General features: G+C 53.2%; 19 protein-coding genes across 32 annotated transcripts; 7 read left to right on the top strand and 12 right to left on the bottom strand.

The window, feature by feature from the left end:
* Window positions 1-19: 19 nt before the first annotated feature.
* Window positions 20-1117, top strand: KVP17_002546 (uncharacterized protein; the record flags this gene model as incomplete). The annotated part of the gene is made up of 1 exon (XM_068518906.1): window positions 20-1117. The coding sequence occupies one exon, from the start codon at window positions 20-22 to the stop codon at window positions 1115-1117; it is 1098 nt and encodes a 365-aa protein (XP_068371862.1).
* Window positions 1118-1149: 32 nt separating this feature from the next.
* Window positions 1150-2603, bottom strand: KVP17_002552 (uncharacterized protein; the record flags this gene model as incomplete). Of its 3 annotated transcripts, XM_068518917.1 has the most annotated exons (3): window positions 1150-1240; window positions 1267-1685; window positions 1713-2603. In XM_068518917.1, 3 exons carry the CDS (start codon window positions 2601-2603, stop codon window positions 1150-1152), a joined length of 1401 nt encoding a protein of 466 aa, XP_068371873.1. The 3 variants fall into 3 exon arrangements, with proteins under 3 accessions (XP_068371873.1, XP_068371871.1, XP_068371872.1); XM_068518915.1 differs by lacking the exons at window positions 1150-1240; window positions 1713-2603 and having other exon boundaries at window positions 1263-1664; XM_068518916.1 differs by lacking the exons at window positions 1150-1240; window positions 1267-1685 and having other exon boundaries at window positions 1689-2603.
* A 297-nt stretch (window positions 2604-2900) lies between these two features.
* Window positions 2901-3263, bottom strand: KVP17_002556 (uncharacterized protein; the record flags this gene model as incomplete). The annotated part of the gene is made up of 1 exon (XM_068518922.1): window positions 2901-3263. The coding sequence occupies one exon, from the start codon at window positions 3261-3263 to the stop codon at window positions 2901-2903; it is 363 nt and encodes a 120-aa protein (XP_068371877.1).
* A 124-nt stretch (window positions 3264-3387) lies between these two features.
* On the top strand, window positions 3388-5025 carry KVP17_002547 (uncharacterized protein; the record flags this gene model as incomplete). Of its 3 annotated transcripts, XM_068518908.1 has the most annotated exons (2): window positions 3388-3866; window positions 3894-5025. In XM_068518908.1, the coding sequence occupies 2 exons, from the start codon at window positions 3388-3390 to the stop codon at window positions 5023-5025; spliced, it is 1611 nt and encodes a 536-aa protein (XP_068371864.1). The 3 variants fall into 3 exon arrangements, with proteins under 3 accessions (XP_068371864.1, XP_068371865.1, XP_068371863.1); XM_068518909.1 differs by lacking the exon at window positions 3894-5025 and having other exon boundaries at window positions 3388-3870; XM_068518907.1 differs by lacking the exon at window positions 3388-3866 and having other exon boundaries at window positions 3922-5025.
* A 17-nt stretch (window positions 5026-5042) lies between these two features.
* On the bottom strand, window positions 5043-6500 carry KVP17_002532 (uncharacterized protein; the record flags this gene model as incomplete). 2 transcript variants are annotated; one of them, XM_068518879.1, is made up of 1 exon in its annotated part: window positions 5043-6500. In XM_068518879.1, one exon carries the CDS (start codon window positions 6498-6500, stop codon window positions 5043-5045), a length of 1458 nt encoding a protein of 485 aa, XP_068371839.1. The 2 variants fall into 2 exon arrangements, with proteins under 2 accessions (XP_068371839.1, XP_068371838.1); XM_068518878.1 differs by having other exon boundaries at window positions 5043-6350.
* Window positions 6501-6549: 49 nt separating this feature from the next.
* Window positions 6550-7473, bottom strand: KVP17_002537 (uncharacterized protein; the record flags this gene model as incomplete). The annotated part of the gene is made up of 1 exon (XM_068518890.1): window positions 6550-7473. One exon carries the CDS (start codon window positions 7471-7473, stop codon window positions 6550-6552), a length of 924 nt encoding a protein of 307 aa, XP_068371847.1.
* Window positions 7474-7513: 40 nt separating this feature from the next.
* Window positions 7514-10910, bottom strand: KVP17_002548 (uncharacterized protein; the record flags this gene model as incomplete). Its single annotated transcript, XM_068518910.1, has 2 exons — window positions 7514-8394; window positions 8423-10910. The coding sequence occupies 2 exons, from the start codon at window positions 10908-10910 to the stop codon at window positions 7514-7516; spliced, it is 3369 nt and encodes a 1122-aa protein (XP_068371866.1).
* A 498-nt stretch (window positions 10911-11408) lies between these two features.
* On the bottom strand, window positions 11409-13422 carry KVP17_002535 (uncharacterized protein; the record flags this gene model as incomplete). 3 transcript variants are annotated; one of them, XM_068518888.1, is made up of 2 exons in its annotated part: window positions 11409-13141; window positions 13170-13422. In XM_068518888.1, the coding sequence occupies 2 exons, from the start codon at window positions 13420-13422 to the stop codon at window positions 11409-11411; spliced, it is 1986 nt and encodes a 661-aa protein (XP_068371845.1). The 3 variants fall into 3 exon arrangements, with proteins under 3 accessions (XP_068371845.1, XP_068371843.1, XP_068371844.1); XM_068518886.1 differs by lacking the exon at window positions 13170-13422 and having other exon boundaries at window positions 11409-13136; XM_068518887.1 differs by lacking the exon at window positions 11409-13141 and having other exon boundaries at window positions 13147-13422.
* A 455-nt stretch (window positions 13423-13877) lies between these two features.
* Window positions 13878-15657, bottom strand: KVP17_002542 (uncharacterized protein; the record flags this gene model as incomplete). 2 transcript variants are annotated; one of them, XM_068518899.1, is made up of 3 exons in its annotated part: window positions 13878-14839; window positions 14866-15548; window positions 15575-15657. In XM_068518899.1, the coding sequence occupies 3 exons, from the start codon at window positions 15655-15657 to the stop codon at window positions 13878-13880; spliced, it is 1728 nt and encodes a 575-aa protein (XP_068371856.1).
* Window positions 15658-15934: 277 nt separating this feature from the next.
* KVP17_002531 (uncharacterized protein) lies at window positions 15935-16681 on the bottom strand (the record flags this gene model as incomplete). Of its 2 annotated transcripts, none has more annotated exons than XM_068518876.1 (1): window positions 15935-16681. In XM_068518876.1, the coding sequence occupies one exon, from the start codon at window positions 16679-16681 to the stop codon at window positions 15935-15937; it is 747 nt and encodes a 248-aa protein (XP_068371836.1). The 2 variants fall into 2 exon arrangements, with proteins under 2 accessions (XP_068371836.1, XP_068371837.1); XM_068518877.1 differs by having other exon boundaries at window positions 15935-16669.
* Window positions 16682-16811: 130 nt separating this feature from the next.
* Window positions 16812-17351, bottom strand: KVP17_002545 (uncharacterized protein; the record flags this gene model as incomplete). Of its 2 annotated transcripts, none has more annotated exons than XM_068518905.1 (1): window positions 16812-17351. In XM_068518905.1, the coding sequence occupies one exon, from the start codon at window positions 17349-17351 to the stop codon at window positions 16812-16814; it is 540 nt and encodes a 179-aa protein (XP_068371861.1). The 2 variants fall into 2 exon arrangements, with proteins under 2 accessions (XP_068371861.1, XP_068371860.1); XM_068518904.1 differs by having other exon boundaries at window positions 16812-17318.
* Window positions 17352-17531: 180 nt separating this feature from the next.
* Window positions 17532-18293, top strand: KVP17_002551 (uncharacterized protein; the record flags this gene model as incomplete). Its single annotated transcript, XM_068518914.1, has 1 exon — window positions 17532-18293. The coding sequence occupies one exon, from the start codon at window positions 17532-17534 to the stop codon at window positions 18291-18293; it is 762 nt and encodes a 253-aa protein (XP_068371870.1).
* A 339-nt stretch (window positions 18294-18632) lies between these two features.
* KVP17_002529 (uncharacterized protein) lies at window positions 18633-19094 on the top strand (the record flags this gene model as incomplete). Its single annotated transcript, XM_068518874.1, has 1 exon — window positions 18633-19094. One exon carries the CDS (start codon window positions 18633-18635, stop codon window positions 19092-19094), a length of 462 nt encoding a protein of 153 aa, XP_068371834.1.
* A 62-nt stretch (window positions 19095-19156) lies between these two features.
* Window positions 19157-19986, bottom strand: KVP17_002540 (uncharacterized protein; the record flags this gene model as incomplete). Of its 3 annotated transcripts, XM_068518896.1 has the most annotated exons (2): window positions 19157-19365; window positions 19392-19986. In XM_068518896.1, 2 exons carry the CDS (start codon window positions 19984-19986, stop codon window positions 19157-19159), a joined length of 804 nt encoding a protein of 267 aa, XP_068371853.1. The 3 variants fall into 3 exon arrangements, with proteins under 3 accessions (XP_068371853.1, XP_068371854.1, XP_068371852.1); XM_068518897.1 differs by lacking the exon at window positions 19392-19986 and having other exon boundaries at window positions 19157-19345; XM_068518895.1 differs by having other exon boundaries at window positions 19360-19986.
* Window positions 19987-20074: 88 nt separating this feature from the next.
* KVP17_002539 (uncharacterized protein) lies at window positions 20075-21229 on the top strand (the record flags this gene model as incomplete). Of its 2 annotated transcripts, none has more annotated exons than XM_068518893.1 (1): window positions 20075-21229. In XM_068518893.1, one exon carries the CDS (start codon window positions 20075-20077, stop codon window positions 21227-21229), a length of 1155 nt encoding a protein of 384 aa, XP_068371850.1. The 2 variants fall into 2 exon arrangements, with proteins under 2 accessions (XP_068371850.1, XP_068371851.1); XM_068518894.1 differs by having other exon boundaries at window positions 20195-21229.
* A 196-nt stretch (window positions 21230-21425) lies between these two features.
* On the top strand, window positions 21426-22559 carry KVP17_002554 (uncharacterized protein; the record flags this gene model as incomplete). The annotated part of the gene is made up of 1 exon (XM_068518920.1): window positions 21426-22559. One exon carries the CDS (start codon window positions 21426-21428, stop codon window positions 22557-22559), a length of 1134 nt encoding a protein of 377 aa, XP_068371875.1.
* A 160-nt stretch (window positions 22560-22719) lies between these two features.
* KVP17_002543 (uncharacterized protein) lies at window positions 22720-23079 on the top strand (the record flags this gene model as incomplete). The annotated part of the gene is made up of 1 exon (XM_068518901.1): window positions 22720-23079. The coding sequence occupies one exon, from the start codon at window positions 22720-22722 to the stop codon at window positions 23077-23079; it is 360 nt and encodes a 119-aa protein (XP_068371858.1).
* Window positions 23080-23280: 201 nt separating this feature from the next.
* KVP17_002553 (uncharacterized protein) lies at window positions 23281-24802 on the bottom strand (the record flags this gene model as incomplete). The annotated part of the gene is made up of 2 exons (XM_068518918.1): window positions 23281-24370; window positions 24411-24802. The coding sequence occupies 2 exons, from the start codon at window positions 24800-24802 to the stop codon at window positions 23281-23283; spliced, it is 1482 nt and encodes a 493-aa protein (XP_068371874.1).
* A 264-nt stretch (window positions 24803-25066) lies between these two features.
* On the bottom strand, window positions 25067-26779 carry KVP17_002555 (uncharacterized protein; the record flags this gene model as incomplete). The annotated part of the gene is made up of 1 exon (XM_068518921.1): window positions 25067-26779. The coding sequence occupies one exon, from the start codon at window positions 26777-26779 to the stop codon at window positions 25067-25069; it is 1713 nt and encodes a 570-aa protein (XP_068371876.1).
* Between the last annotated feature and the right edge of the window lie 1045 nt (window positions 26780-27824).

Consider the following 27824-nt stretch of genomic DNA (forward strand, 5'->3'; position numbering starts at 1 on the left):
ACGAAAATCGGTAAATCAGATGAAGAGGGAGTTGGAGGCATCTGAAACGCCTGAGAGCAAGCGTGTCAAGCCCGACACCAGAGAAGACCTGCTTGAATGCATTCGACGACAGGTCCTCTACTATTTCAGCCCCAAGAACTTGGTTCACGACAAGTTCTTCCAGGATAAAATGAGAGAGACTGAGGAACGCTGGCTGCCGATTGACTGCATCACAAGCTGCAAGAAGGTGAAGGACGTCGAGGCTACACCAGAAGACATATTGGAGGCTATTCAAGGCACTTCTCTCATTGTACGAGAAGACAGATTGGCAATCCGATCTGAGGAACCTCTACCAACTTACGAGCCACGCAAGAAGAGAGAGCCCCGAAAGCCGAAGGAACGCCAGCAGATGCGCATCCATGCTAACGGCGTCCTGGTCTGCGTGACCGACGCTCCTTCGGAGGTGTCGTGGGCGGAAATCAAGACGGCCCTTAACGAGGTGCACGACCATGTTAGCGTCAACTTCATTGCGTCTCCTGGAGCTGATGGCCGGTGTTTTGCCTTGTTGCGTCCTTTTGCTGAGGACATCCAGTGGGTAACCGAAAATCTGAAGACCGTTACGCTTAACGGTGCTCAGTGCAACGTTACGGTCGTCCATGATCAGATGCAGGCTCACGAATTCTTCGACGTACGCCTTCCAGCTGGTTTGCGCAAAAAACTGCGTCCCTCGAACGTCCCTCTTAACCCAATCATCCTCGGTGGGCAAGTTTTCCCATCAATAAACGACTTCCGTAAGAACTGTCGAGAAATGCTAGAGGTCTACGCGCCCGGAACAGAAGTGAAGGCATCTGCTTTGCCGGTCATCCTTGACTTGCTCAAGTACCATCCTGAGCCCGCTAAAGCCCAGGGAGCTGTCAGTGTAAAGGTTGAATGGCACCCGGAGAGCAAGGAAAACGACAAGTTCAAGTGCTTTATGCTGGGAAAGGAAGATGGAAGCAGCGAGTCTTTCAGTTACACCAAGTGCATCAACAACATGGCGATGGACCCGCCCTTCGAGGAGAAGGAGAAACTTGAAACCGTTACTGCCGAGGCGACTCCTCCGACTGACGAACCCAATGTTGAGACTGCATCTGTCTGAACCGTGCAAACACACAACTAAGGAACGTGAGATTACCATACGCAATCATCTAACAGGTCGCGGTCGTTGGGGGGAAGGTGGCTCTGGTCCATTGCCCTAACGAGTTCTTTGAACAGCGTACGTCTGTGTGGCATCAGAGCGACTCTCACCGCTCATCGCTCTGCTTGACAAAGGCGACATAGTCGTCTGGCACAGCCTGTCCCCTCTCCGAAGCCAGTGAGCAGAACTCGGCAATGCCTGGTATGTTCAGGACCTTCAGAGGAGGGAGCGGCAGGGGCTCGGCGCAGGCTGCATTCGTAGCTAGGGCGAAAAACCAGCGCCTTTTTTCCCTTCCTCTGGACCGGAGGTCGGCCACATAGGACGTGAAGCAGGCTTTGTCGGGCTCGAGCATCTCGGAATCCTGCGCTCCGTGGACAGCAGGGTCATACTTCTGTCGCATAACCGATCCTAGCCACAGCCTCCGAGTTACACGGTCCACCAACAAGACGAAGACGGACTTGTGAATGGGAAACTCCACTTGTACAAAACGGCGCTGGAGCTGACGCATGTCTTCGTCCGGTTCCGAGGCCTGCTAACCAACTCCCCGGAAACCCACCTTGAAAGTTGCAGAAATGTATCTCCGCGTGGTTACCACGATGACGTCCGAACGGAAAGGCATGGAGGACCCCTTTTGGGACAGCAAGGGTGGCTCGTGGTCGGCTAGCTGCATAAGGAGGTTGAATGGGTATGTTTTCTCCCTGTAGTCCTCAAATACCAGACAGCGATGTTGGACAGGATCGTAGCCTTCGAAGAACGTAGAGTTCTCAAGTGGCTTGCGTATGGTCACGTCGTCAGGCACAACACGGCTGATGAAGTCTGATTTTCCGGCGCCGGTGCTGCCCCAAAACCACAGACAAAGAGGCTTCTGATGCGCCATCTCGGCGAGAATCACTTGCCGAGCTTTATTCATGTGGTGCGCCCATCTCAGGTAGGCTGCGGGCTGCGTCTCTATGAGCTCTCGGAGACTGAGGCAACGGCAGTCACGCATCACATCTTCCACAGTATAAGACTTTTTCTTCTTGGGTTTCGGGGCTTCCACTCCATAAAAAAAGGGACCCGACGTATTGCCTTGATACCTACTTTCCTCCTTTGTACAGTATCCGACCGCCTTAGAAGCCAGCTTTGACCACCGCGCAGTCCAATACGCTCCTGGAGAGAGATGTTCTCGAAGCCAAGAGATTTTTACGGAAACGTTGAGTTCCAGATAACCCTGGAAATGCAAAGTCTTCGTTCGAGGGCACTCCTCCAGCTGGAAAACCACGCGACGGACCTTTGGTTGCGAGTCATACCACATATGTGGGTTGTGCGGGTGCGTCTCCTTCTCGTCGAATATTTCGAACTGGGTGAAGCACCAGTTGCGGAGATTCGTTCCCCTTGCCAGGTTAGGCTCTGGCAGCGGCAGGGCAGCGATTACTTTCTTCTGTACGTCGGAGAACTTTGGCGGCATCAAATCCAGGATTCATAAAGTTGACCAGACATGACACGCAAGCCGATTGGCACATTACAGGCTGATATCAGCACGAGATGTCACTGGGTTTGGTTTAGATTGGGTCCGACGTTAGATACGAGTCGTATCTTTACAGGTTTTCGGCGTAAACACCTCCTGACGAGGCACCCGTCCTTCACCACCCAACTAACCCAGGGCAACGCCAGAATTCTGACGACTCCATGCTGAGTCAAGCTATTCCGAGTTACCAAACATTGAGGTGTTTTTTGCGGAGACTGTACATTTCTTGAAAGATCACTAACGGCGTTGGAACGCCTGAAGCACCCAATCCCCCCTGCATTGTGGCGAGTACTGGGACCGAAGCCCCATCAGCTGAGCCACTTGCTCCCTAGTGATTTTATCCTTTTCGTAACGAGAGTTCTCGTTGGGGCGTGACCCAGCTTCGTATGGATCAGGGTACGCGCCGTAACGAGAGTTCTCGTTGGGGCGTGACCCAGCTTCGTATGGATCAGGGTACGCGCCGGAGGCGACGAATCCCGCCGGCCTGTTCGGTGGCCACGTGGAAGATGGGCCTACGTAGTGCGAATCGACAGTTCGCGTCGCAGGACCAAGAGTGCGATCGTTGTGGTTCGAGAGGTTTACTTCGGTCATCGCAGGCATCACCCATTTATCTGGGGTCATTGGTGGTGCAGCCTCTTGTCGTGGGAGCAGAGGTCTTGCTGCCTGCCTATTGCTGTCAGTTCGGAACCACATTGTAGAATTTGAATTAGAAATAAAACAAGGAATGGAGACCGTCTTCGTTGGGGAGCAGCGCCATTTGGGCGGCAGCATGCAGTCACGCAACAGATACATCTCTGAAAGACTTCTGGACGCCGCTCTGGCGGCCATGTACCAAGAAAACCTCCAGCCGCTGGCACTCTCAAGCTTGCAGTGTGTCGCCGGCGACGCGCAGTACTTTCTTGGTAACTTCGAAAGTGCTAACGGTCTCTACCGGCAGGGGTTTGAAACGGCGCCACGAGTGCAAATCGCAGAGAAGTATTTGCTGCGCGGTGTATTTAACGCGGAAGAGGTCAAGGCGGCCGCAGCGCTGGTGAGTTTGCCACACAGGGTGGCCGATACGGCGAAATGGGTAGCACTGCCGGTGCCGGAGTTCCAAGCCACCTTGACAGAGGCTGGGAATCTTGACACCCCTTATATTGACTACCTGGTTCTGTACCTCTGGGAGACAGCCAACTTTAGGCGCTTAGAGTTGTTCGTGGAACAGTGAGCCGTTTACTGCTTCGTACACAGCCTGATGCATACCGGGAGAAGTACTGCAATGAGCCTCGAGGCAATGCTGGTTCTAGAACTACATCCGCCAAACAAGGAGAAGCTCACCCAGATCATTGATTCCCTGCATGCCTTGGGTTTCACAGGACCCCAGTGCTCATTAGTCAAAGCTGGTATCGCTGCGTTCCTCGGCGGAGACATCACGGAGGCCACTCAGTTCCTACACAAAGCTCACCAGATGCAGTATCACGTCAGCCCCTTTCCAGCCGTGTTGTTGCTCCAGTGCATGACGGAGCTCGCTCGCCACTGGGCAGCGACGGAGTCGGAGGCGTATGACGTGGTGGAGACGATCAAAGACTCATCCCACCTTCAGCAAAAACTCCAGACGGCGCACGCGAAATTCAAGTGCGTCTTCCGACATCTGACGTCCATGTACCCAGGCTTGTCGGCGCCTTATCGATATCTCCTGGACTTCCTTAGGGAAGAGCAGTACTCGCTGTTGAGGCTGAGAATCCAGCTGGTGCAGGATGTGACGAACTTCGACCCACAAGTCGACTCCACCCGAGTGGCGCGAATAGCTTTGTTTCTGCAGCCAATGTTACATTCTCTCGATCACGGTATCTTAGGACTGAAGAATGAGATTTGTCTCGCAACTAAGTTGTTACGAGTTAGGCAGCCGAACGCGAGAAATGTCGCCGTCTGTGCTTCGCTCTTCAAGCTGCATCATTTGTCGAATCTGGGAGAGGTGGAATCAGCTTTTTTTTGCCTACAGTCTACACTCGCGCACCTAAAGGAAGGAGAGCCGGAGACGGTCCTGGTTCTGGAGTTCCTCCTGATTTCCGCTGACATCCTATCTGAAACCGAAGTGGAAGAGGGTCCGCAGCTGTCAACTCTGCTGTCTCACAGTCTGGAGATCTTCGAAAGCTGTTACCCTCCCATTATTACGGAACTGGTGCAAGTTGTGATGCGTATTGAAGCTCTACCGGCGGGACAATTCTTTTTCTTTAGCCAAGGCCAAATTCAAGCCATTTCAGCAGCTTTGATGATGCACCTGGGCTTTCTGAATCACTCGGGCGAAGCAGTTTCTCCCGCCCCCACCCCTGAGTGTACCACCTGTGCCGCCTGGGCCTCTCGGAAGATTTGTGGTATGTAAACGAAAAACTAAAAAAATCACCTTACATCTCGCCGTACTTCCAGTATGCTCTTGCGATCTCCGCGAGCGTACCGGTCAGGTCGAAAGCCGCACTCGTGCAGCATCATCTCGTGATCGAAATTATTGGCCATCCAGTTGTTCAAGGTCAGAGCGTGCATGCACTCCCAACGATCCCACACCTTTTCATGCCTTACGCGCAGGTCCCAGTTGATATCCGGAGGAAAGAACAGCTGTAGAGGCCACCAGCCATAGAAGAGCTGTGTTCCCCATTTTTCAAGCATACTCCTGTTATTGCGTTGCCGCCAGTCGACAGGAATCTTCATCAGGTAGTCCCACACAAACCACCTGCCGTCAAAGTAAAACGGACGATCGTTTAGATCCAAGGTGTAGTCTTTCATGTAGAGGTGGCGCATGAAATCACGGGGACTGAACGTCAGAGGAGACGGAGGCAGGCTGGCGTCCCTGTATTCCCACAGCCAAGCAGCATCGGCGGTGCCGACGCTGATGTCCGCATACACAGGCTCTTCCACACATGCATATTGCAGCAGACAAAGCGTGTCGGTGAAGGTAGCGCCGTTGAAGGAGTAGTCTATGCGTACATGGGCAGTGTCCGAGCAGGTCATCTTCACCACCCAGTGCCGATCGATCTCCATTCGGTTTATCGAGGAGTTGTAGTATTTCGAGGAGTCGTTTTCATAGCCGCTTAATTGGTAGCGGGCCTCCCGGACTTTGGGTATCAAGGCTGACCGAAGCCAATGTGGGTTCGAGGTGTGCCAGTGCGAGTAGAAGTAGTATCCTGTCTTGTACCAGGCTAACGCATACAGGTTATTCGCGGCCCACTCCGACACCATCAAATCATACGAAGGCGGAAGTCTCGGTGCATAATGCATTAACGGAGGCTGCGGACTGTTACATGCGGGGAAATTCTCAATGTCGCCAGTGTAGTCGTATCGAAGTCGGTCCAGACATTCAGCGCGGTCACTCATCTCCCACATATTGAATTCCTCCAAGGCGGTTTTGATAAGGGATTCAGGGATGATGTTGAAATTTAGTGTCCGAATGGCACGCCCTGTGTACCAATAAGGCGTCGTGACAACGTCGATCTCTCCCAACGAGTTGAATATCTCAGGGCTGTAGTCCAGAGTAGTCGATGGTTCGGCGACGCAGTCAGGCAGCGCTTCTACCTCCGACATCTCCAGGCACATTACGGTCTGCATGTTGGGGTCTTGGGCCTCCACGGGCCACCTGACACGCGGCCATTCTTGGTCATATCGGTTGGCGATGACTCCAGGGAAGCTTTCAGGCTCCCACACTACAACTGCCATCACATTGTCACGCCTGCAACCGGTCTTAAGGAAGAAGGCGACGGAATCAAACACTCCATAACTGACTGCCGGCGGGAGTACCGGGCCAGTCCACTGCTTGCAACTGACTGCCAACGACGTCACGGTGAGCAAAACTGAGCACGTTCTCATTAATTAGGGCAAAACTCCTTCCCAGCAACACTTAGCACTCCAAACACGACTATCTTCGTAGTGATGCTTTGCCAGCGTAGTGATCCACAAGAGATCGATACAAGCTTCGGTAGACGCCAGGTCTGAACTCTGGGTCTGCATTAAAGTGGGAGTCGAGTTTGTTTGGCACAGTCTCGACCAGCATGGGCGGGGTACGAGGCGTCTCGGAGGGAAAGTCCGGCCCTGCTCGGAAGTTCACTATATCCAGGCCCGCAACCAGTGTATGCTTGTAGACACCCGATTCATCGAGCCACTCCTGCACATCAAATGTCGGCTGTAATCGGACTGCACAGGTCATAAGAACCTGCTCCAGCAGCTCCAGACCCGGAAACAGCATGTTAACAATTAGAGCGTGATACTGGGGCCAGTCACACGAGGCAGAGAATGCGTGACATCTCTGCAATCGGCACCCAAGGACTTGAGCCAAGGTCGCGGCTCGTGTGGCAACGAATGAGTCCTCGTTAATGTTCGCAATGTATCTTTTTAGTAGGGCTTCGAAACCGGCGAAGCACTGCAGTGGGGATATGGGTCCGTCCGCGTCAGGCATCATTGGGCCCTCGGACTTTAACGATGGCAATTCCGCGTCACTGGTGGCAGTTCCCGCCACTACCTTGGACGGGCCAGTGTCGAAAATCAGCGCGGCCCGACGAGCCTTCCTCAACTGTAAATCAAGGTCGTTAATTGTCTGTCGGAATACCAGCTCCGTTTGGAAGTTCTCTCGTTGAATCTTTTGCTGTAGTGCCTCTGCAGCTTGCAGTTCAACAAGTAGTGTGTTACGCTCCCTTATTACATTCTCGACCTCATTTCTTTGGAGGTCATCCGCAACCTCAATGGGTTGCAGGCCAGATATGGCGTCGCCCTGCAGCGAGTAACCTCTTTCTAGAGCACTATCGACCTCTGCTGAACGCCGCTGGTGCAGCGTTTTATCTGACATTGTATTATATTCAATTCATTTCCCGTTACGAAGTCACGCACTAAAAAGAATTCTCCAGCAAGGCAACCGCCTTCGGACTGCTAGCCAGCTCAACATCACCAACTAGGGCCTGGATTGTGGGGTGGTTGATGCCGAGACGTTGAATGACGTTCTTCATGATAACCTCTAGACTAGACCAGGACTCCGCTGTTGCATTCTTCCTCATCTCTGGGTGAATGAGACAGAGAACAGAGGCCTTTATGGTGGTCTGCAAATGCTGCTCGACCTGTGAGAAAACCGGCCAGGTGAAAATGGCGATGAGGGTGCCGATTACAGGAAGAGTCTCGTCGAAGTCGTCCTTCAAGGGTAGCGCGGATAAGAAAGCCGGCACCATGAGATCCACAGGGCACTTCTCGTGGGGCAAAGCTTGGAGGATGCGGCCAAGACAAGACGCAGCGTTGTCAACCGCTGGAGCCTCCTCAAGCTTTAGATTGCCGACATAACTCTCTTCCAGATACTTGGCGTTAATCGGAACTACCTCCTCTAAAGCGGCAGCAAGGCCAGGCACCAAGGGGTTGACCTTCGACAGGTCCGCAAGATTTCCCAGAAAATAGTAGGAGTTCCTTCTGGCAGCGACCTCCTCGTCACGAAGGTTGCTCACGGCGATTGGCAGAACGGGCTCAACATATTTGAGCGCGGGTACTCCAAGATAACGGACTACTTCGGCATAGGCGCCCACGCCCATATAAGAGAGAGCCTTGTTCCTGGCGAGAGTAAGGATCTGTGGTTGGATCCGCTCGAAGAAAGACTCGAACTGAGGGCCGATAACCTGCGCAACAGCAGCCAAAAGATTTGCGGTGTCCACATGGAGTCGTTCCTCAATCACTCTGACATCCTCGTCGTCAAGCTCGACCTCGTCATCATCCTGACACGCATGAGCATCTGAGTGGCACGAGCAACATAAACTCACTGCTTAGAATGGCCTCTATGGTTGTGAATACTCGGTCCACGATGCCAGGCTGACACAACAGCCCCGGCCCCATAGCTTCCAGTAATCCGCCCACATTCAGCAGCACGTCAGTGACGACCTCTTTGTCGTCTTCGTTCTGGAGCCGCTCGGCAAATATTGGCCACACCTTCTCAAGCCACAGAGCCTGGCACTCAGCCGTCAATGGCGAGGGGCAGGGCGCGATACCAGGCTTCCACATGCGCAGTGCGGTGCTGTAAAGTGCTTCGGGGTTGCTGAGCAGCTCCTTCGGCAGCCAAGTGGGAGGGTAGCCTTTGTGGATCGCCACCATTACCTCCTTCAGCAGGTCCACCACGCGTCTCCTGACCTCGCCGTCAAACGCCTGACATAAGTTATCCGCTGCCATCAGCGTTTTCTCCAGGAGCACAGTGGTATGTTGGATGGGCACATTCTCAAAGATCGCCGAGAGACATCGAAGAGCTGCCTGCTGCTCCTCAAGCGCTGCGATGTCCACAGCGAATTGGGTGATATGGCGGTAGTCTTCAATCGAGTCACCCTCGTCAAGATCGGCAAGATTGGACAGCTGGTCGTCAAATATTGGTTTGACGCCGTCTCCAGACAAGAGCGAAGCGAGTAGCCAGGGACCCACACGTTTCACCAGACCCCCAAAGTCCTCCTTGAGAACTCCAGCAAGAGCAGCTAGGAACGCGTAGCAGGCCTCGCGAGCCTCGTGGCGTTCGCTGTCCTCCTCTGGCTGATCCAAGCTATCTGAGTGGTCCTGCGGAGCCAACGACGTCAGAATTTCTAGGATAGGGTCTTGAAACTTGGACTGGTATGGCATGTATGTCTCTTGATCCATCGAGCTCAGAATGTGAGCCATACCCCACATAGCCTTGTTGCGTGTGGACGCCTCAGAAGAACGCACTTTTTGCTGGAGCATTTCCACAATGCTGGGAAGGAAGGGCACAATGGCTTCCTTACAGGCAGCTGCTAAGCTGCCAATAGCACCAAGAACGGCGTCGACAACCTTAACCCGCTCGGGGTCGTTGCTTGCTTTTTGGAGAACAGCGCTGAACAGAGTCAACGACTCCTCCATCAAAGGGATAAGGTCGTCGGTCGGTGTCTCGTCCCAGGCGGTAAGGAACATCTCAAGTGTAACACAAATGACGTTCTGTATAGGAGAGTTCTCCTCGCATTCCTTCTTTAGGCACGTCATTAGCGCCTTGTAGGCCTGGATGCCGTAGGTTGTAATCTCAGGCTGCAGGTAAACTGCCATGTTACTGATAGCGACACAGGCTGCGGAGCGTACAGTTTGGTGATTGGATTGGATGCCCTCCAGAACAAGAGGGATAAGACTTGGCAGGTCCTTCGTCATTTGCACACTGGATCCCTCTGCGATGGCGCCCAGACCAAAGAACGCCATGTGCACGTCCCAGTGGTTCTGTGAAGCCTGTCGCGCCTGCAGTCGCTGCATGACGCTGGGGTAGACGTGCTTGACAGGCAAAAGGGTACACATCGAATCAATAGCTTCGCCAGCGACTGTCCAAGGGTGGGTTTCCTCGGTGTCCGTGGAGTCGACGTCACTAGGCGTTGAACCGAAGGTGAGAATCGCGTCGAGGAGTCCATCCACAGCTCCGGGAATGGCGACGATGAGCTTGGAGCGCTTACGACACAGCTGTCGCAGTAGGTGCACTGATTGGAGCTTGATGCCGATCTCAACATCAGCTGTCATCGTCGAGATAATAAGAGTCAGCAAGGTAGGAACAGCCTCTGGGCTGACGATTGGACCCTCAGCCAGGTTACTCAGCAGCTCAATTACAAATTGAATCAAGTCTGAGGAATCGTCCAACATAGACTTCTGTCCGACCTCAATCAGAGGGGCGACCAAGGCCTGCAGGCTCCCGATTTCCTCTTTGGACGTAGCAAACCCTGCGAGGCATTCCACCAGCCGAACACAGGCGGAGGTAAGGCCGGGTTCACTGGAGTGCAGACCTGCTTGACACGCCTGAACGGTATGGGCGAAGTAGCAGCGCATTTCATCAGCGGAGATGTGATCGAAGAGCCCTTGCAGCACCGTAACTCCGACCTCCATGGTCTTGGAGTTTGACTGACTCAACAGAGACTCAACGATACGCATGAGATCCCCCTTCCAGACTGAATACTGCACCTTTGCACAGGCGGATACGCAATGAGCGACGCAAAGCCGAACGTCGTGTACAGGCTCCTGCTCGAGTCGCATCAGAATCTGGGTGCTGAAAACCTGCTTGTCCTGGTCAGTCAGCTGATCCCACGCCTTCACGAGCCGTCGGCGCAGGATGATGGTTGCCAGATTACGGACCTCGGGGTTGGGGTTCTCCGTGAGATTCTGCAGCAGAGCAATCAGAAATTGAGGATCGGATCCGGCTTGTTTTAGGACATTGTTGGCGTTTTCCACGTCCTCTCCAGCAACCATCTGCTGAAGGCTTTCAGTGACCACGCTACCAAAGTCCATCGTAGTTGTAATTCGAGTATTATGGACGCCAATCAGTTGAGGTTGTGGGGATTCTTTGAGGAGGGCGTAGGCCTGCTACTCGACAACTGGACCGCCCTGAGTCTCGCAGTTGAAGGCGGCTGGGGCGGTCGGAATTCCCGACAGAAAAAGGACGAGCTGAAAGGTATGCTGGTGGAAATGTTTCATCCTTGTAGGTGTTTTTTGACAGAAGTTACACAGGTGCTCGAGATCGTGGAACCGTTGACCTGAATGTTCGTAAACAGGTGATTGGGTCAGCTGACAATTTGGCCGATCTGCTCTACAACGAAGTCTCCACTAGATTTAGTATGGAGCTCGAAGATGAGAGTGAGCTTGAAGTGGCACAGTGGATAATTGACCTGCATCAAAGCCTTGGAAGACGCGACATCGGCGTTTTAGAGCAGATCCGGCAACATTCCGGATGTGCCCTTGGCAAGTGTTCAGGACAGACGATGGTCATCACGGACGCCGGAGAAACCGTCACGCAAGGATGTGAGGACTCCAGCTCCGAGACAAGCGACGAATGCCCATGAGTTCTCCCCTGTCGTTTCGCAATCTTAAACCTTCGCAATGCAGCACCAAACACAGAGGCAGCAATCCATCGTTTGGATCGCTAAGGAGGCCAATGCACATGGCACCTCCTAGGACGTCGTATAAGGGCGGATGCCTTCTAGTAGGCAGCTGCACCGAGACCCCCAGAAGAGCCAACCCAACCATGAAAATCATGCTTGTGGGTGGGTGCAGCCAGAGAACGTCCAGAAACAACGGCTGGGGGCGCGAGTCCAGTGATGCAAAATAGGCCCCATGCGACGACTTGTCAAACAACAACGTCTTAGGACACGGCATGTAGTGAATTACCAGCGCAATCAGCGATCCAAGCGCGGGAGGCATGAGCTCGACAGTCAACAGCACATAGCAGCAGCAAACCCAACGGCGTGCTGCCAGTGCCGCCAGGAAAATAGCCCACACGACGGACGATAACGACGGCGCGACGACGAAACATACTACGCAGCACAGCTGCAGCAAGACAGGGCATCGGGAAGGGCTCATGACGCCTGAGTCCTTTTTTTCCGGCAGATCCTGCAGCGACCCCACCACGGCTGTGGCGACCACGATCACACGCAGCAACGTGGACACGTGCTGCCTTACGAAAAACGGAAGGTATTCATCTCTCTCAATCCGAACGAAAGCGTCATCGGGAATATCCTGTGGCGGCAGCAGCAATGTCAAAATGAAATCGGCAGGCGCCTGCGTAAAATCGAGCCAACGACCTGTGACAACCGAGTGCTCCCCAGCCTTCATCAGCCTCCAGCTGCGATTTCGCACAAGCCGCTGCTCTGTTACTTGGCAGGTACCAGCTTGGCACCGCTCTATCGACAACAGCCCGTACACATTTGCAGTAGTCCAGATGTGGAGACCAGTCGCACCAGGAAGTCGGTTCAAATGAATCACCGACTCTGCAAACTCCTTCAGAGGGACCCAGAGAGGAAGACTGTCATACTCCACTGCCTTTAGCGTCTGAGTCCAGAAGATGACGTTCTTGTTAGGGACAATCCGGACTGTGCTGTCCTTTGCCAGGTTCCAAACCCAGTAAGTTTCAGGGTAGTGCTGCTCATGTGACGGCTTGAGCACTGTTTCGTCGCTCCACAATGTCACCGCATGACGTCTCGCGTCGAAATCAGACTGGAGATGGCGAGCGTTCGCCCAATCCAACGTGCGGTTGACTACCATTGCCACCACATCCGTCCTGGCAGGAACGCGCGTTGGGGTGTGTGGCGACAACAGCTTTTTCGTGGGGCAGACTGCGAGGCTCGTGGCCTGCTGCTTTCGTTCTCTGGGAGAGAGTAACGACAGGGCTTTCTGGTGGTCAGTCAGGTGAAGCCGGAAGAAGTTGCGGAGGATGCGCATCGTATGTTCTGAGAACTGCATGTTCACATGGCTTGCCGACCGATACAAATTCGGAATGAACTCCATATTCGCCATGTGTGATTCGAAGACGTTGTGGAACCATGCAGGCGGCCTAGACGTCTGATATGGCACAATACGGTCCTGACGGCCCGGGTGCAACACGACAAGCTTTGTGCAATTCGGTCTGCATCCAGCGGTCGACTCCCAAACGTTCCTCATCACAGACATGCGGTAATCGACAGCCAGTGGACTTCCCAGAAGAGCATGCGATCTCAGTACAGGGCTGGTCATGAATATCATGGACACTAAGTCATATAGGATTGATCCCCTCACCTTCACTCCAGAGCTTCTCTTGGGACATGAAATCCAAAAGGATGAGCGCTCCAAAGGAATGTGCATGAAAGACTACGCGACCGCAGTTCTGCTGCATCTGGGATTTGATTGTCCGCCAAGCCTGCCGCATGAAAGCAACCTCATCAGCCGCGATCCGCGGGTGAAACGCCGCGTGGAACCGAAGCCAATCAAACGTTAGGTGTCGCCACGAGTGGGATCCCATAGGGTCAGCTTTGTTGATCCACCATCCCATGCACGCCCCGTCGTCGTAGATGCCACCATTGCCTGGCACGAAAACGTAAAGATTCGGCGCCGAAGGCGATCTGGTGTTGGATGTTGGGATCAATTCAACCAGTCCGAAGGGGGAAGAAGCTATATTGAGACATCCGACTGGCTCACTGCTGTTCACGAGGACTCTTCTGTAACTTAGGGTCCGGTGTAAATTAACTGCGGGGGAATCAGCCCAAGGGCCAAAACCCACTAGCAGCATCCCCATCAAGAGAGCAACGATGAATGTTAGCAACATCTTTAAGAAGGCAGAGGCAGACAAAACACCAAAGCAGGTCTAACCCACCAGTAACAATTTCACGATGGAAATCGTCTCTTTTAGCTGACCCACAGCCGAAACACCAATGCCACGATATATAGTAACGTATCTTCGAATTGGTAGCGTGCTTGACATTAAAAAACGAACGCACAGATACGTTTCTAGAACTCGCTTTCGGTCTCGGAAGTGCCGACGTCAGATTGGCAGTCGAACATGCAACGCCTTTCCCTCAGGCATGGACAGCTGCTGCAGTCGAAGATGGGGTCAGTGTCAACGAGGAAACTGGATTTCACCTCCAGGTGCTCGAGGCCAGGAATACCTTCAGGGTGCGTTTCAAACCAGCTGAGCATGACATGGTGGGCAACGCCCAGCACTTGTAGACTCAACGGCAAAAACCCCGCCTCGATGGTAGGAAGCGGATCCCCAAGGCACATGACCTCGAGCCTGTCAGGCAGAACCCCCGGCCCCAGCCGCAGGTCGTACTCCTCTCCCAGCTCCAGATGGAGCAAACCCCTAGGCAGCGAGCCGGCAGACAAATGGTGCCTGAACGAGCTCGGTAGTCGTAGAACTTTCAGCGTTGTAGGCAACGTGCCTGCCTCGATAGTGTGATTCCACTGGTTTGCGAACCACATGTCCAGCACTGTAAGATTAGGAAGGCATGTCAGCCTGTCAGCGTAACTAGAGCCCAGGTGCAGGCATCGCAGGCTGGGCGGAAGGCGCGCCTCCGCGAAGCTTGCAGAGAAGGAGTCAGTCAAGATCAACGAGGATAGGTCTGGTAACGTGCCTTCATCCAGCCGCCAAGTCATAATCTGCGCTCCCAGATCGTCGATGACGCGGATGGCCTTGGGCACGGCCTCGAGGGGAAAATCGAGAAACTGCCCATCTGCGAGGCACGGCAGCGTCAGATGCAGCAGGCCGTCAGGGAGCACTCCCACTCCGATGTCGTTGCCGAAGAGGCTGCCCATCATTAGACACTTCAGAGTGGGCGGGAGCACCCCTGGGGGGATGGGCTGGTCGAACTCGATTCCTAAGCTTAGGATGGTCAAGCTGGACGGCAGGTAGTCCAGTGGCTGGTTGAAAAGGTCCCCGAGGTGGAGACTAGCAAGGCAGGACGGCAGCAGATCTTTGTCACATGAACTCCACACTCACTTTCGAGACTTTCGTTGAACTCGTCAGGAAGGGAGAGACTGACGAGGCTGTCAGGCAGACCTGTGAACATATGAACGGTTGAAGAGTCGATGTGGAGCTCTGAGAGAGCCGGGGGCAGAAGAGTCAGCCCTGACAACGGTTCAGTTAGCGGGCAGAACAGCTCAGACACGACCAGACTGAAAAGTTCCGCTGGCAACGCATCAGTCTCCAGCGCCACGAGACAATCCACGGAGAGGCACTTCAAACCCAGTGGAAGGCACCTAGCGCGCAACTTGACGACGCCTTTTAGGTGTAACACATGCAGAGTGTCGGGAAAGCGGCTAAAGACTATTGGCTTGCAAGGTGTGTATATTTCAAGGGTGCGGATCTCGGCTAAGAACGGCAGGTGATGCCACTCGAAGGACTCACTCACAGATTCGATGATAAGGTGGTTGAGCAGGTCCAGCGTTAGGCCCCTGTCAGTTAGATGCCTCAGAGCCTTCATGGACTCCACATTCCTAAGACAAAGCTTGTTCAGAGTCAATGTGCTCGCCCACGAGGGGTCAAACTCATCCGTGCTCCTCAGTGACAGGGATCTCACTCGCTGCTGTAGCTGTGGCGTCATGTCGCTAAAGCTTCGAGCTGTGGTGAGACATGTGATAGATGTGCGCGACATGAGTTCACAGAGATGCCGGTTGCACTGGCTGTGATCAGCACCTCGAAAACTCACCTCAGCTTTGAAATCGTCCGACACCTTAAGCCTGGGCAGAATGTGAGGACTTCTTCCAAGACGGAAAGAGGAAGTGAGTCCATCTCAATTTTGTTTTTTCGATTTCATCATCACGTCACGTAAGTCACATCATGACTTGGCCTCTAATGCCAGCTCCTTTCGGGTTTGCGGCACTCTGGTTTCCGCCCAAGTTGCCCGCGCCGGATTCCACGTGAACGCGCCTATTGTCAAAACGAGGTGTACTCACTTGGCAGAGAGAAGGAACTCTCGATACAGTGTCGATGTTGGGGAGTACTGCATCCAAAATGTAAAATATTGACTATGAACCCCATATTACACACGACTGATGTGAGATGGCCTTCACGCACCGTTCTTGTAGGAAAAGGCCTGTGCGCCCTGAAATCCAGGAAACCCCGGGGGGGGTGCTGGGATCCCCGCTGCTGGCGCCATGAATCCAGCGCCCGTCCCGGTCATAGAAGGGGGTGGACCTTGCACTCCAGGAGTCATGAACGGGGGGTACATCTTGGCTAGCTGGTAACGCCAATTCTCAAACATCTTCTCGTAGAGCTTAGGGTCCATTGTCGGGTGGTTGGCCATGGCTGAGTACATCAACCCATTCATCTTGTCGGGTGTCATGGACGGTGCGCCCCAAGAACTGCCCAGTTTGGCGATGTCTTGTTGGTTTCGCTCGAATATTTGTTGGATGTCCTTGATACCCTCGACCACTCCAGGGCTCAGCCCGCTCTGAGCCAGAAGTTCGTTCAGTCTATCTTGATCCGCTGGAGGAAGGCCAACTTGTTTGAAGCGCTGTTCCTTGTTTGGCTCCGGGTCGCCCTCCTGATGCGCCTCTTCCGATTCCACAGCAAGTGCTTCAATCTTCTCCCTTAGGGGCTTGATCTCATCTCGGATTATCTGCTGGAACCGCGTGAACCTTTCTCGTTCGTGGGCACCCTCATCGTCGAGATCCTGGGTTCCCTTTGCAGACAGGTCGTCGTGTTCTGTTTGCAAAAGCCTTTCAGGCCTGTCAAATGACTCAAACCTCGACAGACGAGGTAGTTTTGCAAGTGCTACAGCAGTCAAGAATGCTAGCCACATGAAGGTATGCATACCTCAGAATCCTCCATGTGCGAAGCCAATTACCATCTCTAATTCCGCATGTAGGTGCAAAGCTTGGCTTCGTTTCAACAGGAACTTTTTCGTTGGTTTGTCTCAGATTTAGTGTACTGTGTCCGATTCGTCACCAGTTCATGTTATTGAACATCGATGCCATGTCATTGACCATGGTCACTGCGAATTGACCTTGGGCCATCACCTCCCCGGCTGCATTCATGATGTTGGCTGGGTCCAGTGCCGAGGGTTCGACGTCTACCATTCGGCTTTGGAGTGGCTGCGCGGAGTTGAACCATACCGATGACCTCAGCAACACCTCTATCTCTTTGTCAGAAGGCAGAACACACAAAAAGTTTACTTCTTTCCCTAGCGAGGGCCCTTTTTCGATGTGGGAAATAGGAACGAGGTACTGCAAGAAACACAGCGCTGTCCGCTCGTCAGTACTGGTGGGGAAGTTGCACACGACACACGTCTTGGCAGGATCCCATCCCTCCGGTGCAAAGACGTTCTGCAGGCCTTTCGCCACCGAAATGCTCTGAGCGGGCTTGACTTGGATGGCAGGTTGTGTGTCAGGCAGACGCGCAGGCCTCGGGGGACCGCCTCGTGGTTGGTTCTTGCCAACCACGAACGTCATGTGGTATTTGTTGCTGCGTTCAACAGGAGGCATCCGGATATCTAATAATATCTACGAGACCAAAGAGATCGGTAACGCACAACGGCTGCTGCAGGCAAACCGGCCAAATGACTTTGTCAAGAAGTTGGACAACATTTTGAGGTTGGCTTCCGTTTCCGTCGAAGTTGACAAAATAGTCGGAAATGACTAGTTTAAAATTGAGCTTGAGCTGAAATGTGCCCATTCAACGACACCATTGGCTACAATCACCCTGATTATTGCAGCCGGTCTACAGATCGGGGGTTTCAGGTTCAGGTGCAGTTCGACAGCTCACGGCAAGCAATGCCGACGCATCACGGGTTTCATGCTAAACCGCGGAGGTCGATGCACCGGGCTGCCCCCTACGGAACTTTTTCGGCTGAGTCGCTATTTAAAGAGAACCGTCCTCCAATGAACGACAGACCGCACTACGCTCATGAGTACCTTCCCCCACAACGCCCGTTTACCCGAAAGGAGAGGCCGGAGTTTGCCTTCCCGTGGACTTCGAGCAAAACTACAGCGAAGTGCGAGTCCACGCTTTCAAGTCCACTTTCGAAGGAGTTCGTGTACCCTGACAATCATTTCGCTGATTGGGGTCCAAAGCCGATCGGTCTGGAGACACGCTTGTTTGACAACTCGGTTCGGGCACCAGAACTATTAGGTGATCCACGGTTCGCGAAGTCAGCGCTTTCAACGCCCTATGTTACTCCTAAGATTGCTCCAAGTGAGCGGGGCATTGTTGCTCAACCCTCCTTCGGCCCTCGCACCTGGCTGGATGAAGAGGCGCGAGCTATGCCTGAAATGCTCCGCCCGGAGCCTGTTGATTACGAAGAGCTGACTCGAAAGGCATTGGGCTCTTTCCTTCTCTGCGTGAGTTCCGCTGACATCGCCGATACAGTCTTCAGCTGTAGTGGTCCTCGCGTGGGTGATAAATTTCACCTTCTCTTCCTCCAGTAGAATAGGTGAGCCCCCCGTGCCTCCACAATCCAGTTGGAGTTCTTCCCGTGTTCGCAGGAGCCGGCGTTATGATCGCTCTTTGTAAACGATAACCATCGTCATCTCCAGACATCTACCACCGAAAAAAATGACATGTAGATGTTGGCAGAAAATACGGTTCATCTCCAGACATCTGCCATGAATATTCGTGCATGAATCTCCATCGTACTGCATCTTAAGGATATCTTGTTAGAAACCACGTCAATCCGATTTCAAGGTTACTGACACAGGCGGTGACGCCTGCCACGTCAGCATGATTTCCTGGATTACGTCTGAATTATAATCTTGCATAAGACAACAATGGAGCGGATGGAACAGGGATCCATGATTAGTGCTGGTGAGGGCAAGCCAGGTGTGGAATCAGAGTCCAAGCGTGAAGTACAGAGAGCCCGAAACCGTCTGAGTGCGCATAAGCACCGTCAAAAACTTAAGGAAGGCATGGAGGTTCTGCAAGGCCAGGTCGAGGAGCAGAAGAAGAGACGAATTGCTGCTGAGGCGCAGGTGGTTTACTTGCAACACCAAAACGACGACCTCCAACAGAAATTGGAGGGTGCGAAACAAAAGACGACGGAGCTGGAGGCTAAGATTCAGGCGTGGTCGATGCTCCATAATTTTGGAAGAGAACGGGGTTTGGATTTTTTACCCACCTTGCAGAAGATTGTCACGTCTGAGGATCAAATTCCACCCGGTCCAACGGCAGCCACGGTCGATAACGCCATAACAATGCTACAGAGTTGTGTGAAGAAGGAGGACGAAAATTAACAGCCAGAGCTGTGTGAGGAGGATGAACATATTTAACAAACCAGAAAGCCGAACTTGATGCTTTACATTTTCGCAAGGCTTTCCAGGTCCGCCTCCGTAACATCCATCTGCGGCCCGCGCGTACGTCGGCGCTTGGGCTGCCTGACTGCTGCGAGCTCTCTCTCCACCCGACGCCATCTCTCCGTCAGACTTGCCAACTTGGCCTTGTCGACCTCCAGATCGCTATGGGCCAGATGTAGTTCCTTTGACATTTCCTGTTCTTCCTTCAGAACTGGGATGCAATATCCTTGGACTCACCCTCGGTCTGTAGCCGGGCGAGCCCTTCCTGTGCTCTCTCCAGCTGCGATTCCCCCAGTATTCGCGCCTCTCGAGCAGCCTTCACTTGTTGATGCAGATCTTGTGTCGACCGGTCCAATTGGGTTACGGTCGGCATCTCCAAGACTTGGGTCAGTCGTCCCCTTTCAACCTTACCGCACTGTCTCAATTCCTCGCGTTTTTTTTCCAGCTGAAGACGGCGGCCAGCGGTCGTACACACCCTCTCATGCAGCTGCTGTCTGCGAGTTTCAGCCTCAGCCATCGCACTCTGTATCTTTCGCACAGCCCCTCGTCGAGTCATAATCTCCCCGGCGTCTCGGGAGGTCAGTCGGGATTGGAGGTCCCCTTTCTGGAAATTTGCAGCTTCAATCTTTCGGCGCAGCCGTTCCCGTTGGTGCGTTAACTCCATCAGATGCAGCTCCCTTTCCTCCACCAATGTTTGCACATCCGCCCTTCTGTTGAAGGCCGCCTTCGCCCGTTGGCTAAGAAGTCTCTCTCTTGTGCGAAGGGTCTGACACCTGTCAATCTCTACCTTAAGTCTCTCTCTGGATTGATTCAGTTGCTGAGCTATATCCATTGGACGAAACTGTCACGCAGACGACGACGTGTTCTCCCTCGAATCCAATGCCTAATCATACACTCATACTTATTCTTCATTTCGTTTGATGCGGCGTTCGACTGTGGATCTTCTAGGAGACGTCCAATCTCGGAGCGTCCTGGGTCACTCATCAGGCTTTATGAATCGCCATGTAAATATCTATTGCAGAGGAGAGACGGCGGATAACATGCTTCTCTACTGCATTCACAGCCCTGAGATGCCCAGCTTCAAGGAGACCAGCCAGGTAGTTGTCCCTGAGGACACTGAGCTGTCTGACGACTACGCCGAGTTATTCGTGTTGAAGAGGGCCATGTCCAAGCTGGCCGAGGTTCAATTTCGGTCTACATTTACGCTTCATACCAGGTCTGAATATGCCGCGCATTGGTCCCGCGATTCCAGCACAGAAAGAGCAATGAGTGAGTGTGTGGGACCGGCCATGACAGATCGGGGTTGGCGAACAGCCAACGAGACTCCAATCGGAAACAAGGGCTTGATATTGTCTTGCCGGTACTTGATGAAGATGATGCCTCGAGGACGAGTCGAGCTGGCGACGCCGGAGAGGCCAGCCAGCCTCAAGTGCGTGCTAACACCGGAGGTGCCTGATGACTCCTTCTTCCTCGAATCCGCAGACCTTGAGCCCGTTCGCCTGGTAGTGCTCAAATCCGGTCAACGAGTACAACTACGGATGTACGATTCTGACAGATCTCTTATCTCTCAGCAATTAATCGCAGGCAAGGAAGTCATGGAGCTGCTGATGCTCAAAGGGCTGATATCAGGTCTGCGCGCCGTCCATGACTTCCTCAGCCGCCGGAAGCAGTTCCAACATGTGGAGGTCTTCATTGATGACCATCAGCTGCTGACTGTGCTTCATGTCCTCAGGCGCGATGGCTCCCTTCCAACTAACATTGGCGTCCCATACTTGATGAGCGCTGAAGGGGTCGAGGCCTGCTTAAGCTTCAGCCGTCTGATGAGCGCCTTTCCGCACCTGACACTCGAGCTGCGGCCCAGCGACTACCTGCTATTCCAACTATCAGGCTGTCAGAACTCGGAGTGCAGCATTTGCCTGAGTCTTATCCAGCACGACTCTAACGTTACACATTGCGGGCACGTATTTCATAACGCGTGTTTGGGCCAGGTGTTGTCTCTGCAGCGGTCGAGCGCGAAATGTCCACTGTGTAGGGCTACGCTGACAGCTAACGAACTGCAGGTTTTCGGTTCCTGAGGGGGTTCGAGCTTTTTATTAATGATTGCAAATTCGTTTTACCGCTTCGTTAAAAATGGGTGACATCTGCCACACCTGTTCATAGTAGTCACGTGCTATTGCTTGCCGCTGTGACGAAATGACCCCCCGACGGAAAGAGAAGCTAATATCTGGAGCGTATCCATAAATAATAGATTTTCACAGTATTTCCACATCGATGGATGCGCTCGATCAGGGCCTTCACTTTCTCCTTCCCCTTGAGGAAGCAAAGGAGTTAGACCAGTGCATGCGTCTACTCAACGCAGTGCCACGAGCCCAGTTTACCGAAATGCTCAACATGAGATCTTGGGTGGTGGAGGAACCTGATCGTCTGATACTCACTCCAACGAACGATTCCGGAAGCTTCATTCGCATCTGGACTAGTCGTCTGACAATTATGCGCGCGTTGGATGGACACACTACCGCTATTCAGTCCCTGTGCAGAAACATCTTGGAAGCTGAGGTGTACAGAGCTGAAAAACACCTCAACGGGTTATATGTGTTCACGATTGTGGAGCCTATGGTGTTTGTTTTCCCCGATGAACCGCAGGGGGAGGAAGATCCGTTTAGATACTACCAACGGTTGTGCTCGTCGCGCCAAGAAACCGCATGGTCGAACCAGGTGGCGTTCATGAAAGCGATGTCTGACCACGATTCAATACCTCTTACCTTCTGTCACAGCGACGTGGCGCTACCGGACGAGGAGGCCGGGCCACCCTTTTACAGACGAAAAGGGTTGCTAGACGCCATGCTGGGAAGTCGCGTGTGGCCGACGCCAGAATTTCGACAGCAGTGGTTCGTTGAGGGACCAAAGAAACTGTTACGGCGTATCTTGGTGCATCCCTATAAGTTGATGCTGCTGATGCAGGCAGTACGCGAAAGCAGAGTTCTCTTGTACCACCTTGACACCTACTTTGCTTCTGATCCGGCGGTGCATTTGCAGTGGTTGACGTTCTGGGGGAGTGATGCTTGGATGACAATTCTGAAGGAATTGGCACCAGTTGCGAGTTCCGAGGCATGTCACCCGATCGCACCTGAGAGCATAGCCACATGTAGCGTCGATGTCAACCCCAAACGGGTGGATCAGGCAAGAGTATCTCCAAGGTCCTCGTTTCCAGCCAGGAAAGTTGGCGACCCGAGCAGCTTAGCCGGATCAGACTGCACACATTTGAACGTCGACGTCATCTGGCGCCCTCCGCGGGAAGCGAAAAGGTCGCCTGCCTGTACAAGCGGAGGGTTCCAGCTCAACGACAACCAGTGGGGCGCGATTGTTGTTGGGGTGGCTGGCAGGCCTAAAGTTATAAATGAATGAAGTCTTTGCATAAAGCAGCAGATGCGTCGTTATTTTTCAGTGATTGATCTTCGACTACTAAATTGCGTGCTGGTCTCGTGTCGTCGAGATGCTAGCTATGTGTATCTCAGTGGAATGTCATCAATTCGCAAGAAACTAGGAAATTTTTGCCGCTCGGCACATGTCGTCCTCCGAGTTATATCGCCTCAACGAGTTGGGTTGGCCAGATTGGGACTTTGAAGCTTTCATACGCTCGCGAAATCATCTCCGGTCTGACGATCAGCAAATCAAGGCCAGATTGCAGGAATGGAATTCGTACGCTGTCGAGGCGGACGCCGAACTCCACACGGAGGTTCCTTTGGAGGACAAGGCCTCTCGAAAGCGAACTCGGCCCGCAGAGAGCCCCGTCACGATGTGCTTGCGACAAAGCTGGGCGCTACGCACCGGCGGAGAGGAGTTGGGACCTAAAATGCGTCGTCTGCGCTACTCAGAGTCCACATGTGATCAAGGAGGCCGCAGATTTCCCATTGACTTTCGCTAGTGCTCGTTGCTCTTAGCATTTCGCCGTTTGTCTTTTGGCCAACTTGACGTATCCACTCGCGTCGTTCATTATTAGTTCCATTTCTTGTTCACTTGAGCTATCCAGACGGCAACGTATATCATATTGTTCCATTGATTCATGTACACATGAGATTCCAGTCTACAATGTCATTCGCGCTTATACGTGCACTAGATTCGACCACTATCTATGTCTATCATACGAGCGGGGGCGGTAAGTCTCTCGGCGGTCCCGATCCTGCCAGCCGCGGTCTCGACGGTCATCCCTGCGGTCTGGGTCTCGACGGTCATTGTCTCGCCTGTCATGGTCTCGTCGGTCGCGGTCGTTGTCACGTCGGTCGTCCCGATCTCTGCGGTTGTCACGGCGGAAGTCTCTATCAGGTGATCGACGACGAGACTCGTCCTCGGGGTAATACGACCGACGCCGACCAGAACCGCGAACATCGTCTCTCTCTTTGTCCTTGATGCGGTCTTGGATGATTCTAACCGCTTGCTCGCGGTCTGCTTTGTTAGAACCGAAGATAAGAAGTCGTCCTTCAGTGTCGGAAATCTTTTCTCCATCAAGGAAGATGAACGTGCTGGTTTTCTGCTCAACGTTCCTCAGACCCGCACCCTTGCATCCGGTGACGTAGGCCACGAACTTGTCTGGGATTGGCAGAACGGCAACGTCGTCCCTATTGCTGGTGTCAACAGACACAAGTTTTGTGCGTTGTTGACACAACCACTCCAGATACTCTCGAGCGCGGCGTCGCTCATCCTTCAGCCCAACGATGAACGCGTAAGGACCGACATACTCCAGAATCGCAGCAGCGGCAGCAGCCAGCTTCTTCCTAGTGGAGCCAAGTTTCCCAAGGGCGTATGAGTAGTTCTCTTCGGCGATCTCGACGATGTCGTGATCGAGGGAGTCTGATTCGGAGATAGTTTCGTTAACGTCCTTAGTGAAGTAGCCAGGGATCTTTTGATCCACAGCGCTCATAACCTTCAGCTCGGCACCCTTTCGGTGGCGTTCATCGCCGAATATGGCCAGCCTCTCAGTGGGCGATTCTTTGGAGGACAATTCAGTGAAGAACATTAGAGTACTCCATTCCTCCTCGATCGACCGAAGGCCCAACCCCTTCCGACCCGTAACATACCCAACGCACTCTGTGGGAACCTCAAGCACTGTGAGGTCGTCACGCTCGGCGGGATCACAGTCCAGCCTGACAGGGCCAACGCGTTGCTGCATAACGAAGTGGACGTACTGCAAAGCACGTTCTCTGTTGGGCGGCGGCCCTCTGGGAGTATATTAGAGAGTCATGCGAAACAACCGCCTACCTGACTTCCAGTATGGTGCTGCCAGACTCGTCCTTAGTAATGTTGAGGTCCGCTTGGCACACTCGGGCTAGTTTCTTCTTGGTCCGCCCGCCACAGCCGAGGATGAAAGAGGCGTCTTGGTCGGATACCTTAATGATGTCAACATGTGCTCTTGAGAGCACGGCGTCCCTCCTCAAGGGCCCCGTTGGTGATCGCGAACGCGACCTCGAGCGTTGAGGCGAGGACCGCTGGCGAACAGGAGAGGCCGACCTAGATCGAGACCTAGACCTGGATCGCGACCTAGATCGAGACTGACGCTTCACTTCGTCTTTGCCGGCGTCACGAGGACTGTCAGGTCGCCGCGACTCATCGGTGTGGCTGTCCATGCACTGTGGTTCCAGAGGCTCCGCCATGAAAATACCTATTTATTGCAGCGCTACTAGCCCTATGAGATGACGCAACAGTACAGAGAAGTGTCGGCGCCACCGCCTACTGAGCACGGATGGTCACGAGAGCGGCATCCTAAATTACAGAGCACCCTTGTGAAGAGACGACTGGAGCGAGCGGTAAACGAGATATGAGAGGCGAAAGGAGAAGTCCAAACGTTAAGTGCAGAGGAGCGGTCAGCTGCTTTTAGTGGTTTGAGGGCCTCAGGTTTCATTCACAGAAAGCGGCGATTACGTCACCACGGTGGGGCAACCTCGACCAGTGATCTCGTGAATCTTGCACAACTCCAGAGCAATGTCTATGATCACCTTGAGCGCCTCCGCTGTGGGTTTAGCTGTGTCGTCCTTCTCGTATTTCTCGAAATACACACGTACGGTGGCGCCGACCGACCCCGTGCCTGACAACCTCCAGATCATCCGACTTCCGTCTTTGAAAATGTACCGCACGCCTTGATTCGCTGCCACGCAGTGGTCAACGGGGTCCGTATAGGTGAAATCGTCTGCAGTCACGACTGGATTCGACTGCAGGTAGGTTTTGCCTTCTCCAGACGTGACGTGTTCGTGGAGTTTCGTAAGGTCGGAGCAGGCAAGGGTACGTAGATGGTCGATCACCTCGTTTGCCTTGGCAGCCTCGACTTCCTCGTAGTCGTATCGCGAATAGTAACATCGGCCGTATTCTTGCCAGAAGCCGGTAACAATGTCTTCGACCGACACTAGGGCTTGATTGTTCTCGTCGTTGGCATGAGCCAAGATGGACAGCCAGGCCAAAACCGCCCATATACCGTCTTTCTCCCTAACGTGGTCTGATCCCGTACCGAAGGACTCCTCGCCGCAAATTGCCATTCTCCCGGCGTCCATCAGATTTCCGAAGTACTTCCAACCAGTGGGGGTCTCGAAGCACTCAAGTCCTAGCTTAGCCGCTACGCGATCAATGGCGCATGAGGTTGGCATGGACCGGGCCACACCGGAAAGGCCGGCAGCAAAGTATGGAATGCATTTCTGGGCATACGCCGCTATGATAGCCACGCTGTCAGACGGAGTAACGAAGAAGCCCTTTCCTAGAATCATATTGCGGTCGCAATCTCCATCGGCAGCGGCGCCAAAGTCCGGTGTCTCCTCAGTAACCTCCTGCGGTGCCAACGGCTTCATTATCTTCACGAGCTCCTCGGCGTAAGTCAGATTAGGGTCAGGGTGGCCTCCGCCGAAATCTGGCTTGGGATCGCAATTCATGCAGCTTTTAGGCTCGCAGTTGAAGACGTCGATGAAGAGAGCCTTGGCGTACGGACCCGCCACACCGTGCATGCCGTCGAAAATCAGCTTGAAATCGGGGCGATTCAGCAGCTTCTGAATTGCATTGAAGTCGAAAATTGAGCGCATCAGCGAAACCCAAGAAGCCACAACGTCGATGACTTCCACAGTGAAAGTCTCTGTGAGCTTTACTTCTCCGCAGGTGTCAATGTCAATGGGGGGAAGTTCCACTCGTTTGTACTCGGTCAAAGTCTTCGAGAGTTCGAAGATCCTCAAGGTCACAGCATCAGGTGCTGGGCCACCGTTGCTCATGTTATACTTAACTCCAAAGTCGTTCTTGGGGCCACCAGGGTTGTGGGAGGCGGTGAGCAGAATGCCACCGTAGAGCTTCTTCTCTCTAATCACACAAGAAGCTGCAGGCGTCGACATGAGTCCATGTCTACCGATGAGCACACGCCCCACCTCGTTGCCAGCTGCCACCTCGCAGATCTTCTGGATGGCCTCCCTACTGTAGTACCGCCCATCTCCAGAAACCAAAAGAGAGCAGCCCTCGATCTCTTTGGTGGGGAAGCACGACATAATACTTTGCGTGAAGTTCTCCAGATAATTCTTCTGCTCGAACACTACGACCTTCTTACGTAGACCAGAGGTGCCTGGCTTCTGGTCCTCGAAGGGAGAAGTGGTTATCACGGCCATCAGCTAATGTTGAATAGGTTGATTTCCCAATGATGCCACGTATGATTGTGGGACGGGTATTGCGAAAGGTGTTGAAATGTCAGGTTTTTCGAGGTTGGCACTCCTTGATTATTAACTCATATAAACATGAAGATGTAACCAACGGCACCATGAGGCAGTTGATCAACCACCATGAAAATGAAGATTCAACCGTTCTGTCTCCAGTGCAAATCTCAAGAGTTTATGTGAATACTCAGAGAATTTAAGACAGTGGTTTAGGGTAGTCTCCGGATGACAACGAATCTGTACGAGCTTATGCTATGACGACTCAAGATCTGCACTGAATGGGAATCTAGTGATGAAAATTCAACTCCGACCTGTTGTGGAGACTTCCTTAGATGTCTGATGTGCGTTGTCCCTCCTTATCATAGGCGCCCATCTAGGAGCGGCTCTGTTTGGGAGGGAATATTGTTCGTCCAGCTATTGGAGTTCTTAACGATCTCCTCGGAAATGTCGAAAGAACTACGTAGATCAAGAGGCGATCACCAAGGATTGTATGGATCCTCTCCATCCTCCAGACGCGATTTGCGGCAGGGCTTCCTTCCTTCCAGCCACCTCCCCCTCGACTCCGTCCTTTGCGGTAGGGCAGCGTCAAATGATTGTCGTCCTTCCTGGAATTGATGCCACACCTTTAAGCGCGCTGCGTAGAGGTAGAATCTTTCAATGTATGATCTCCAACATGATTCACTAAAACACTGAGGACACCATTAAGAACTCCAGCAGCTAAAGGCGTCACTCCACCGAGGACACCATTAAGAACTCCAGCAGCTAAAGACGTCACTCCACCGAGGACACCATTAAGAACTCCAGCAGCTAAAGGCGTCACTCCAAGCGAATAACATTCTTGAGGTGTGCTTCTTGTTCTTTCGCCATTCCCGAGGAGATCGTTAAGCCCTCCCAAACAGAGCAGCTCCTAGATGGGCGCCTATGATAAGGAGGGACAACGCACATCAGGCCAATAACATTCTTGATGTGTTCTCGTTCTTTCGACATTTCCGAGGAGATC

The sequence above is a fragment of a genome (assembly GCF_019968985.1).
Source record: "MAG: Porospora cf. gigantea B chromosome Unknown PgB_NODE_76_length_45516_cov_123.677, whole genome shotgun sequence".
Classification (NCBI taxonomy): domain Eukaryota; phylum Apicomplexa; class Conoidasida; order Eugregarinorida; family Porosporidae; genus Porospora; species Porospora cf. gigantea B.